At 42.8% G+C, this 12,536-nt stretch overlaps 1 protein-coding gene across 1 annotated transcript in view; it reads left to right on the top strand.

The window, feature by feature from the left end:
• Nucleotides 1-502: 502 nt before the first annotated feature.
• Nucleotides 503-12,536, top strand: part of PCP4 (Purkinje cell protein 4) — a 56,525-nt gene continuing 44,491 nt past the window's right edge. Inside the window, exon 1 of the mRNA XM_028727230.2 lies at nt 503-621. Coding sequence (XP_028583063.1) covers nt 613-621 — 9 coding nt within the window. The 5' untranslated portion in view covers nt 503-612. The remainder of the gene's footprint in view (nt 622-12,536) is intronic.

A 12,536-nucleotide genomic window follows, 5' to 3' on the forward strand; every position in this document is an offset into this window, starting at 1 on the left:
ACTTTGATAGGGGTGGTGCTGTGGTCTAAACCACTGAGCCTAGGACTTGCCGATCAGAAGGTTGGCAGTTCGAATCCCCGTAATGGGGTGAGCTCCCATTGCTCGGTCCCAGCTCCTGCCCACCTAGCAGTTCGAAAGCATCTCAAAGTGCAAGTAGATAAATAGGTACCGCTCCTGTGGGAAGGTAAATGGTGTTTTCATGCGCTGCTCTGGTTCACCAGAAGCAGCTTAGTCATGCTGGCCACATGACCTGGAAGCTGTCTGCGGACAAACGCTGGCTCCCTCGGCGCTGCAACCCCAGAGTCGTCTGCGACTGGACCTAACGGTCTGGGGTACCTTTACCTTTTTTCTTTTCCTCTTTATAAACATGGCTTTTCCAAGTAGAACTTCTCTGCCTTTACCCGTTCTCACCATTAGGTGGCTCCTCGTGTCCTCAAATGCCTGCTGAAATCTGGTTGAGCAGGTGAATGCTTCTTATTGGTTTAGTAGAGCCATGATGCCGTTGGGCAGCCCCTTTTAAGAGAAAAGCTAGAAACAGTGTGTGAAGAGCTTGGAACAGTAGCCTTGTTCTGAGGAAGTGGGAAATCTGTGAACTGTCATTTCCAAACAATCATGAGTGAGGTGAGTGGACAAAATGCTTTTAATACGGAGGGTAGCAGGTAGAAGAGAACAGGAGGATGAATAGAAGAGAACGATGCAGATTCTTTTGAATCAGACAGAAGGCTAAATAGAAAAAAGAGGATTCAAACTGTGGAATGTTTTAAGTTTCAAAAAGGCTGGCATCCATCGGAGAGTTTAACAACAGCTAGATTAAGGTTTCCTAGGGAGATGTAAGACATCATTAGCAAATAGTGAACTGACCTGTTTTAGAACGAGCAGGTAATCCTCACAGAGGCTGCAATCCTATATCTAGTTACCTGGCAGTAAGCCCCATTGAACTCAGTGGGACTTACTTCTGCCTAAGTCATGCATGAGGGTTGCACTGAGACAGACTTAAAAGAAATGCAACAGCCTTTCGTTCCTCTGGAAAGAGTTTGCTGGCGTTTGAAGCATCGGCTTTGCACAGTTTGCCAAAATCCCAAATAGGTAGCCGTGTTTCTCATTTTCATTAGGAATGAATGCTGGCGGGCATTGTGTCTTCTTGAAGCAAAGAGATTGATTTCAGTATATGTTTTGCATCCTTCAAAAGCAAGCTGACGTATGCTAAAGTTTAGACATCAAAGTGCAAAGCTGACTTTTTTGGGGGGGGGGATCGCTTTGCTTCTCATTGCTCTCTATCAAGTAGCTGCTTTAGCTGAACATATTTTTGCATACATAAGTAAAAATGCAGGTGGTATGGTGCATAAAAAGGAACTTTGTGTGTGTGTGTGTGTGTGTGTGTGTGTGTGTGAGAGAGAGAGAGAGAGAGAGAGAGAATGTAACAAAAAGGTAAATTAAGTCAGTATGCATGTATCTGTTCCAGTGAAATTGTTTCCAGTTTCTGGATGTATAATGCATTTTTCCAAATGACATGACAGCTCCACTAATAGAGCAATAGTATTTTTGGATGCACTTTCTCATTATAAAGGATAATTCTATTTCTGGCAGAAGAGTCAGAATTCTACCCAATTCAAGTAGGGTAGAGTTGACACTTGCACAAAGTTAAGAATCTCTTTTAGGAAGGCTATTGTGTAATATTCTGTATTTGTTAAGTTTATTAATAGTGCCTAGGATAAAGGATAAAATCAATGGGATGGAGTCAACCAGAAGGGTGTGTGTGTGTGTGTGTATGTGTGTTTGTGGGGAGAATAAAGAAGCTGTTGTTCCTTCAGTGTGGATTACCTCTCCATCCATCCAAAGAGGTGTGTTTTCCTTTTAAGAGCTTTTACAAAGATAGCAGCAAGTCTTGCATTTCAGGAGAAACGCATTGCCCAAGAACCAGGAGGATTCCTCCTCCTATGATGTTTTGACCATGTGTATTGAATACATGGCTAACACACTCATTCTTCCAGAGCTTATTCACTTTCCCACTTGATGCTCACAGCTGAATAAATAAACTGGAAAAGGTCAATGTTTTAGCATGCAAATTGCATTAAGTGTCCCTTTGTCACATACCTTAAATGAACCAGCTTATCTGATGTGGCCCCATTCTTATGCAGAACTTTCCCAAACGTTTTCCTGATTTTTTTTTAAACAAAAGATTAAACCTAATTGCTGTTGTGCATAGCTTTATTCTCTTGGATCAGATTTAGCTCCATTCCTTTGTCACTACCTATTCATACAATCGTCATTCACACTGCTACAGTTCACATTCAGTTCCTCTCAGAGGAAATCTCCCTTCTCTCCAATTCAGTGCTTACCATGTACCAAAAATAGGAATAAGCCTGTACCAAAAATAAGAAACTCACATTATTAATCATACGTTCCCAAATCAGTGTCGAGTAGCTATTATTGAAAGTTGGACTCCCAGAGAAAGCCACATTGGAGGCTAATTTAAAGTGCTCCAAACTCTGCCAGAGCTGTCTAGCATTATTGGATCATTAATTTACAGTCCTTCAACAAGTAATAAATTTGCATTCTATTATGCATGCTTACATTGTTCCTGTGATGCAGAAAATGAGGAAAGCCTCTAAACTTTTTTCAACTGCCTTAAACAAAGTATAAAAACAAGTCTCTGGACAGTTTCCCCCTGCTTTCAAGATGAAAAACAATCCCGAAACAAGGGAAGTTGCATTATTATTATTATTATTATTATTATTATTATTATTATTATATGAAGTTGTGCTAAATGCTAGCAGAAAGGCAATCACTTTATCTAGCGTTTTACATCTACAGATTTTGGCCAGGGCTCCTGATAGAATAATCTGATCATTCAGTGAACTGTCTTCTGATTTGGTTCCCCACCCCCCTTTCATCTTATTATCTGGCTGAAACCTGACATAATGTAATGGAAAAGAGCGGGTCAAATATGGCAATGAAAACAATGTCCCAAAATAGCCTTGGGTATGCAGCTAGCAGAGAATGGCCCAGAGGATGTGGTTGTTTTTGTACTTAGAACAGTTAGACTCCCAAGTAAGCTAAACATTTGGATTTCGGATGCTCTCGGCCATTCAGAAACGCTGAGCCTCCAACTTGATTTACTTAATTCCGTTTGATTTTCCTCGTTTTCCTGCTTCCAGATGGGCATCAGCTTTGTTACCCTTTTATGGCTGTGGAAAAACAAACAGCATAGCGTATTCATTAGTTTGATCTTATCATCCGTCTCTTTTGCCCATTTCAGTTAATTGGTGGAGCTTTCTTCTTTTTCTCTTGAAACTTCATGTTCTGATAGCATATGATTAAACACGAGAAGCACCAGGGCTTTCTAGGACCTGAGTGAGATGTTGAGTGACCAGGAAGCCGCAGAGACTTTGTTTTTCTGAATAATACTTGTGAGAAACTTGAATATCTATCTATCTCTATCTATCTATCTCTATCTATCATCTATCTATCATCTATATCTATCTATCTATCTATCTATCTATCTATCTATCTATCTATCATCTATCTATCATCTCTGAAAACTGAAATCCCATGTATTCTCTTCTGAGGAATGAAAGATAAATCATGCTTCCTTGTATCTCCTTCTTGACACATTGTGAGAGTTAGTAGGGTATAAGGGCGGTAATATTGGACACAGACTGGGAAGACCTGGATTCAGCTCAGCAGTGAAACTCAGTGGGTGACCTTGAGCCTTCAGAAGTTGTATGTTAAAGGAATGGAGAAGGAACAGACTGTGTCTGCTGTCTCTCTTGATGTTGCCTCCTCCTCCTCCCCCCACTGGCCCACCCCCAGACTTCCATTTGAAGTCTTGAAAGTCATGATCTGGAATCTTCCGCATTCAGGGTTCCAAATTACGTGGTTCAGCTTTGTGTATAGACCTGTAGGCACGTAGGCATCCCTTTCAGTCTTGAGCGTGATGGTGGGGTCAGTCCTGCTTCCTCTGCATGTATTTAATTTTTGCGTGGAGGCAACCTCTGCACACAGCTTAACTCTCGCATTAACCTAGCTTGCAGGTTTGCCAGAGGCATGTGATTGGCCACTGTGGGAACTGGGTCCTCGACTAGTTGGGTCCTTGAACAAATCCAGTAGGGCTTTTCTGATGTGCCTAAGTTCCTACCTCACAGTGCTATGTGCATAAATTGTGGGAGGCAATGCACATTGCCCTGAGTTGTATTTGGGAAAAGTTAGGGCAAAAGTATTAATTTCAGGCTTTGTATTAATATAAGTATATGTCAGTATAATGCAGTTAAAATGTGGGGCATCTTCTTGTGGTAACCAATGAGATGCAAGTCCTTTTCATACAGTGCTAATGTATAGGGAAACCATTGGCACAATGGAGTGGGAAAGCACTGTTGACCCCAACATCACACACCTTCACACACGCTGCCCCTTCCCCTTTGGTGTCCACATTTTTTGTAAACATACTGTGCGTTGCCTGTGACAAGTCCAATCAATTTAATAACAATGAATAATGTGAGCAGCCCCAGTTACCTAGGATGGATGGATGGATGGATGGATGGATGGATAGACAAACAGACAGGCAGGCAGGCAGACAGATGGATGGAGATGGATGTCTGGGATCTAGTGACAACATATAGCAACCACCACCCCTGAAATACAAAGCAAAAGTAACCCATGTGTCTTAAAATTAAATAAGCTGCCCATTCAATTGTATGATGCACCAGTCCCAGAAGGGATTATGGGGACTGAAATACCGGAGGAAATCACTCCAGGAGAGGGTTCCCCTTTCACCCCCAAACTGCCCAGCTCTTTACAACAAGGGATGTACGGCTAGATTGAGGAGAGAGCAAGATATTTATGCAACTTGATGAGGAACGAATTCCTCAGCTGGCAAAAGGTGGGTGTGGGGGGGGGAAGGAAGGCAAAGACAGATCACTTAATAATTTGAACTGACATCCCTTTATTAGATGGGTGGTGCCCTGTCATTTGAAAGAGAGAGGGCAAATGATGTCTTAAATGTGTCACTTTGCCCACGCTCCCCTTCAGGACAGAGTAAGGATTCGTTACTCTTCAGCTCTGGGCTGGTGAGACTGATGGAATGTGCTTTTAAAGATAACTATATACACATTTCCATCTCCTAACTGCGTGAGTGACTACAGCACATTCCATCTTATTTACTGAAGATCTTTACTAGCAAAATCACAATGCTCGGAGATGTCCCAGGTAATCCCTCAACAATGTATTTTGCATCTTTCACACTCCCTTTAAAAAGAGGTGCAGGGGTCAAGCTAGCATTCCAATTTTAAATGGAAAATTATGGCGGGCATACATAGGAACTTATATTCAGATAGCTCGGTGTCCACAGGAGATCTCACCTTGCAGGGTGCTTTGCGGCTTTCCCCCTTTCTTTGAAAACAAGAGTGGATGTTAAGGACAGGTTTAAACCTGAAAGATAGTATTCTGTACACTAACCTTAATTGAGGCAAATACATTTTCAGTGTGATACAATTTGTATTTTGTATTTGTAATTTCCTTTTCTCTGAAAATAGGTATTGGGAGGGCAGGTGAATTTATACTTGAACCTAAAATGTAGAATTGTGTCCTGAGATATTTGATTACTCAGTCCAGTTATTTCCTCACAAACAAGCAAGCCTATAAATGAAATGTAAAGCAGGTGAGCTTATCCTCGCTTGCTCAGCTAGTTATACTCCGCAAATTTGAAATAAAACATTCAGATTCTTTCATTGCCTGGTCATTATAACTGTTAATAAATGACTGATGGCAAAAGATTCACTATCAAAATAATATTCTTACCAAACTTAGAAAATGAGATCATTTTCATGCGCAACACCACCACAAAGTTTTTAAGTGTTAGAATGGAGAATAATGCCATTCAAATACCCAGAACCATTTAATGAAGTGTATTGGCCTCCTATGTTTCAAACCACATCTGAATATTCCTCAGGAGCACCCATAGCACCCCTTTTTGTGTGAATATGTGAGAGGGCAGTGAGAACACATTTCCTGGGCATGCCCTTCTTGTACCACTGTGACATCTGATTGTGCTCTCCCCAGCAGCTACACATTTGGCATTATTGCAACTCTGTCCCTCTTGACCTAACTTGTATATCTGAACAACTGTGATTAGCTTAAATTCCCAGTCAGGTAGAGGAATGCTATACACATACAGAAGAATCTACTGTACATAGGGCCCCTTTCTTACTAATGCTGAATGTTTGGCCACCCAGGGCACATCAAAAGTTGCATCAAGGTGGGGAAGGCCTGGCCAGGACACGGGCTTTCCCTTCCCACCTCACATGTTCACTGAATGTGTGAGGAGTGTTGTATGAACACCAGTTTTGTCTCTGGTACAACTAAGCTAGAAAATACCATATTTACTTGAATCTAATGCCAAATTCTGGGTCGTGGGTGGTGCTGTGGGTTAAACCACAGAGCCTAGGACTTGCCGATCAGAAGGTCGGCAGTTCGAATCCCCGCAACAGGGTGAGCTCCTGTTGATCGGTCCCTGCTCCTGCCAACCTAGCAGTTCAAAAGCACATCAAAGTGCAAGTAGATAAATAGGTACCGCTCTGGCGGGAAGGTAAATGGTGTTTCTGTGCGCTGCTCTGGTTCGCCAGAAGCAGCTTAGTCATGCTGGCCACATGACCCGGAAGCTGTACGGCGGCTCCCTCGGCCAATAAAGCGAGATGAGCACCGCAACCCCAGAGTCGTCCGCGGCTGGACCTATGGTCAGGGGTCCCTTTACCTTTAATGCCAAATTGCATTGTGAAAATTGAGGTTTGGATTAGATTCGATGGCACATTTACATTCACCAGCAAATACTTTTTTTGGTTTCAAGGTTCTGAAAACTGAGGTGTGCATTAGATTCGATGCCACATGGTAAATTCTGAGAAAATTGTTCACATTTTTTACTTTCTCATCGCAGCTCCTCCCCCCCAAAGAAGGCGCTTTGCAGGATTTTCTCCTAAATTCTCTATCATTGTCTCTGGAGCAGCAGCAAAAACAAAACACTACCTTGTGGGTAGAGGGGGGAATGCAGTTGTGCTATTGGCACTGCCAATGGTGAGTTGCTGTCCTCCCCCTTTTTTTTAGAAGTCCCACCCAAGAAATTCAGTAAAGTCCCTTCCTCTCAGTTTCTCTGCTCATAAATAGGGTGGAGAATTTCAAGGGGACATTTGCACAAAGGTCACCACTATACTGCCCCCTATTGTTCTAAACCATTCAATTGGTTTATGTACTCAATAAGCATGTAAGAGGTGCACACCTGTTTGGGGAAAGGGAGTGATTCTCCTGTGCTGATAACTCCCTTATCATTGTCACAAGGTACATAAAAATAACCACAGAAAGAATTCATTGCGCGCGCGCACACACACACACACACACACACTTACTTGAAAAGTATCCATTAACCTTGGACCTTATTGTTCTGCTGATATCTCCTTTGCTCCACTCCTACTGAATTCTGGGTTGGTATTCCTGCTGCCCTTAGTCATACAGTCATGTGAAACTGCTGCCATAGGCAGGATGAAGACTCTCGCTACTTGCCGGCAAATGCCTAAGGAAGTAATGTTGGGTCTTGATGGATGAAACCCGTCCATCTCAGTTAGGAACAGGGTGAGATCTTTCTGAGCCTTTCTTGGATAAGTATAGTGGCCATGTACACACCATCAAAAAAGATCCAGATTTGCATAACATTTGTATATACTTACATATACTTAGATGCAAATTTAGAAATATAGCTATAATTTAAATGGATATACAATACATCACACCATAATTGGGAAGACTGTGAATAGATGACCTTTGCTCCTGCTTAGATACTTATTGTTGATGGGAAATCTCTGGGCTATTCTAATTATTCTTCTACTATATATTTTGGAAACTTGCTTGCTATGTATTTGGCCCTCCTAAGATATCATAGCCAAATTTTGCACAATGGTTCCTGAGATCAAGGATCAGGTTTCGTTTATGTCTGGATACAATTGGATGCCATTTCGAATCAAAATTCTGAATTAAAATTCACTGATTTTAACCACTGATTTTCAAAACAACACTGATTTTTTGGCTTATTGGAATTCCTGAGCAACGCCAGGTACAACGCTGCTACTTATCTTTGAATTGGACTAGACAAATGTTCAAATGGAAGAGTTCTTCAACTAGAGTACTGTTTGCTGACAGTCTTTCAAATATGGAATTGCTTTCTGTAAAGTGCGTATTGTGGAGTCTCAGAAAAACTGGGCTTCTTCCAAGAGTTCCGTAATTCTCAGAAAGACCTGCGAAGATCCTGCACTGTCACCTGTTCTTTCGTTTTATACTTTCCTTTCTCTCCCACTTCCATAAGCTTACCAAGACACCAGGGAGGGGCTTGCAAAAGCAGACTAATCTCCCCGTGTTCGGCAAAAAAAGTCTTATGGGTATGCTTAGAACTTGCATTGTTGCTGGGAGGTCTGGGAAGTATAGTTTAAATAAGGAAGAATAAAAACAACTGTGGAATTCTCAAGAGTTCAAATGGGGAATGCAAACATGGAGCATGCTCAGAAGACTTTGTTCTGGATAGTGAAAAGTAGTTTAGAAAACGGTTCTTGCTTCTCTTGGGTTCTATTTTCCTTCCTCACAAGCTTGCGAATGAGAAGGAAGGAATCGGGCACCAAAGGCTGGTGCTGAGCCATTATGATTGTTTGTGATGGCATGCAAAAAGCACAATTTAACAGTGCATTGACCGCCACTCGGTTGCTAAAGTTTGGCCTTTGATGTGTTCTTATTGCCGTGGTCACTGGCGGATGAAGGTGGGGGCGGGGGGGAAAAGTCTGCCCCGGGTGCCATGGGGGGGTGACATCACAGCCACCCCTGCCCCCACCCCCAGGATGCTCGCCGCTCGTCACGCATGCCCTGGGATGTGCGCCGCTTGCCGTGCACCCCCCCACGTGTACCACGCCCCCACATGCGGCACGCCACACCCCCTGGGATGCGCACCAGCCACGCCCCCGGATGTACGCTACTCCTGGTCCCGGAGCAGGTAGCTTCACCACTGACTGGTGTGCACATGCAGATGACTAAAGAGGTGCAAAAGTAAAATAGCTTTAATTTGACCAGTCAGCAAGCAAGTGCAGTGTGTATGAAAGAGCAACCAGTAGCAATGCTGAAATACAGAAACAGCCAATGTGGTGACCTCCAGATGATGTTGGACTACAATTCCCATCATCCTTGATTGTTGACTGTGCTGACTGGGACCAATGGGAGCTGGAGTCAAGCAACATTGGGATGGCACAACTGTGGCTACCCCCAAAGGAGAATCTGAAGTGCTTCTCCCAGAGGAGATAGCCCCTCCTTTCTTGGACTCCACCTTTCCTTCTATTCCCCCTTTAATCCATAAAGAAGCAGAGCAGGTCATGTTTCACCTTTCTTTCTTTACTACAACATCAGGATTAAACAGTCTTAACTTCCTTTAACCCATAAAAAACCACAATTGTATCATGCTGTAGTAAGTTAGTCAGAGCCCTTCCTTTAACTCCTTTCCATTTTTTTTTCTTTTAAAGAAGCTCTCCTCACTTACACGGCAAGGACCAGGACCTCACAGCTCCACAGAACATAATGAATGTCCCCTATTTTAAACCACCACAGCTCAGGAATATACTGTATTTTTGACATCTATTTCTTGTTCCTGGAAACCTACCTGGGAATGTAATGCTGAGTATTGACCACCATCTTTTAAAAATAAAAAATACAGCTCTTGTTTTTATGTATTCATTTCTTATAACCTTAGCTATTAAAGTGGGGCCAGGAGAGGGGGCAAAATAGATGAATGGAATTCAGCCCCTGTTACTGAGGTAGATCACACTAAGAAAGACATTGTTACATGCTTCCTAAAATCTAGTATTGCTGTGTTGTGGATTTAACTCATTTTGTACAGTGCAATAGGTGTCTGGAGACTAATAGCAAAATTCCGCTTTGTGTAGGTATAGAACATTACACAAATGAATTCTCCGCCCTCCCTGAACTCCTTTTCTCTTATGATTAAAGCTTGGCAGCCTTAAATTTCCTATATCAGTGTGTGGAATGAGCATACTGCTTCATGCAGTTCAGGCGGCATACCCATTTACCTTTAAAGCACATTCTTTCCCTCAAAGAATTATGGGTTACCCCTCACAGAGGTACAGTTCCCACCTGCTTCTGTTGCCTCACTTTTGCAATATTTGCACATGCGCACAACAGTTGGCAACTTTAAATACTGGTCCATAGACGAGGACAGGGAGATAGTGCAAGACCAGTGAAACCAGGGCAGAACTTGTTGGCGGGATAGGATCAGTGCTTTCCCCCCTATAATATTACACACTAAACTTGGCTTAGACCCAGGCCAATAAATGTTGTAAATATGTCTAGAATATAAATGCAGATAAACTGAGCCCATACCAGAAAGGTGCTATAATTTTGCAGTGCCAGAGGGCATTTGCTCTTGGTTGCCTGCATCTCCAGCAGCAGCTGCCTGAGTATGTAGGTGCTCACAGTGCAGTGCTGATGATTTATATAGCACAAAGTGTAGATTAACTTGAGCAAAAGAAAGGTTCCTGCCCCAAGGACCTTGCAAGCAAAAATTGTACAAGAAGGCAAGGGATATAAGGGCTGAATGTTATATTTTGCAAGATTTCAGTCCTACTCTTTAGTAGTACAACCAATCAACATAATTTGTTATTTGGCTTCCTCAGGCTTATAAGTCATAGCTCATCAGCCCCTTTCACAGAAAGGGTGACGCACACATCCCATTGTGGTCAATGAACAAATGATTTTTTAAAAAAATCAATTGAACCTAATGGAATTGGATTGCATTCAAGGACTCAAGAGAAGGAGATATTGGCAGCCACATGACTTGCCCACCAGGCTCTCACCTATGCCATTTGAGATGCACCAGCCAATCTGAGGAAAATGCATAGAAAGAGAAACTGGAATCTATGGCTGGAGAAGAAAAGCCATTATAAAATAAAGAGTGAACAGAAGAGGAAATGAGGTGAACAAAAGGAGAGAGAACAGTCAGCAAGGGCAAAATGAATACATGTCTCAAAACCTATTAATTGAAGCAGCAAATAATAATATTAATCATCTATGGTCTGGTTCCATGAACCACTGTATGGATATGATCAGGGATACAGATCTCCATGATTGTAAAAGGTGCCATTTGTCCTCTTGCATCATCGCTGAGAGCCATGCCAAGCACCAGTACAACTATGCCAGAGCAAGGACTTTGTAAAGGAGAGAGGCATGAAAACTTAGGGTCAAGTGGTTGGTGCTGACCCCACATCCAATGGGCCAAGAAGCTATGAACACTGGTACAACCTGTCATCATGTTCTCCTGTAGAAGGGAATCTAATAAATGTGTGATAGAGGAATACGTGTTTGACAGCAGTGAAGGAACATAGCTTAGTGACAGAGCATATGATCTCCGTGCAGAAGGTCGCAAGTTTAATCCCTGGTATCTCCAGTCAACAGATAGCAGGGGATGTGGAAGGCCTCTTGCCTTTAGACCCAGGAGTGTAAGTGCTAGGAAGGACGGGTCTAGATGGACAAATCATATGACCCTACTACAAGATATTTTTCCATGACCCATTTGCCCCATGTGGGGTGTAACTTTAGCTGCCATGGAGCAAACTGCTTTGAGCAGCATAGCCATTCATCTGCTTCACGGAATCTTCAGAATCCTTCAATAAAATATGCAAGTCATTTATTAATGAAATATGATAATGAATCCATTTGATAGCAAAAGGCTGAGGCTAGTCTGATCCATTGGTTCCCCTTTTCAGCAACTCCCAAGAGCCACCATTTCTCATGCCCAAAGCCTTGAGAATCGGCAGAAGCAAGAGCATCCATGTGCTGGTCGTTTTGCACCTGGGTAAATGGTAACCAAGGGGTAAGAAACAGGATAATTGAATTCATAATATATGCAGATCAGGATCCTGATGGATGAGGAAAGATGGGCAACACAAAATAATAGTCTGTGCCAGGCCTTGATGATCACAACCCCCTTGCCGTGTTTCCTTCCTTTCCTTCAGTAGGTTGAGACAATGTACCAAGCCAAACAATAGTATCTCATTCTGGCACAGCTGTATATAAAGGTTCTCAGTACTCCCAAGACTGGACAAAACAAGCCAAATTCTCTGGGGAATTACAGCCCCTTTTATCTCCACACATTAGCACAAGGCAGGTTGAAAGCCAGCTGCAATCCTTCTCTGTGGAGTTCCCTTACATAAGGATTTTTCTGGTGCCATAAGGGCCAGCCGTGTTTGCTGTGCACCATCTCCTTCAGCAGCCTTTTGCGCATGAAGCATTGCCAAAGGGAAAGGGAACATGGCTGACATGCGCTTGCTTTCCTGAAGTATCTGATGGATGGCAATAATCCATCAGAGCTCAGTGTAGCTTGCTGAAGTCCTGAGGCAAATAAGATGTTCCTTTGGCTGCACTGGCAGTCAGGCAGTAACAGACGTGGCATGTGGCCAGCTTTTCAGCTTCTTCCACTTAGAATTTCTGTGTGTCTTGGATGGCAG

Source organism: Podarcis muralis, chromosome 4, assembly GCF_964188315.1.
Source record: "Podarcis muralis chromosome 4, rPodMur119.hap1.1, whole genome shotgun sequence".
Lineage (NCBI taxonomy): Eukaryota > Metazoa > Chordata > Lepidosauria > Squamata > Lacertidae > Podarcis > Podarcis muralis.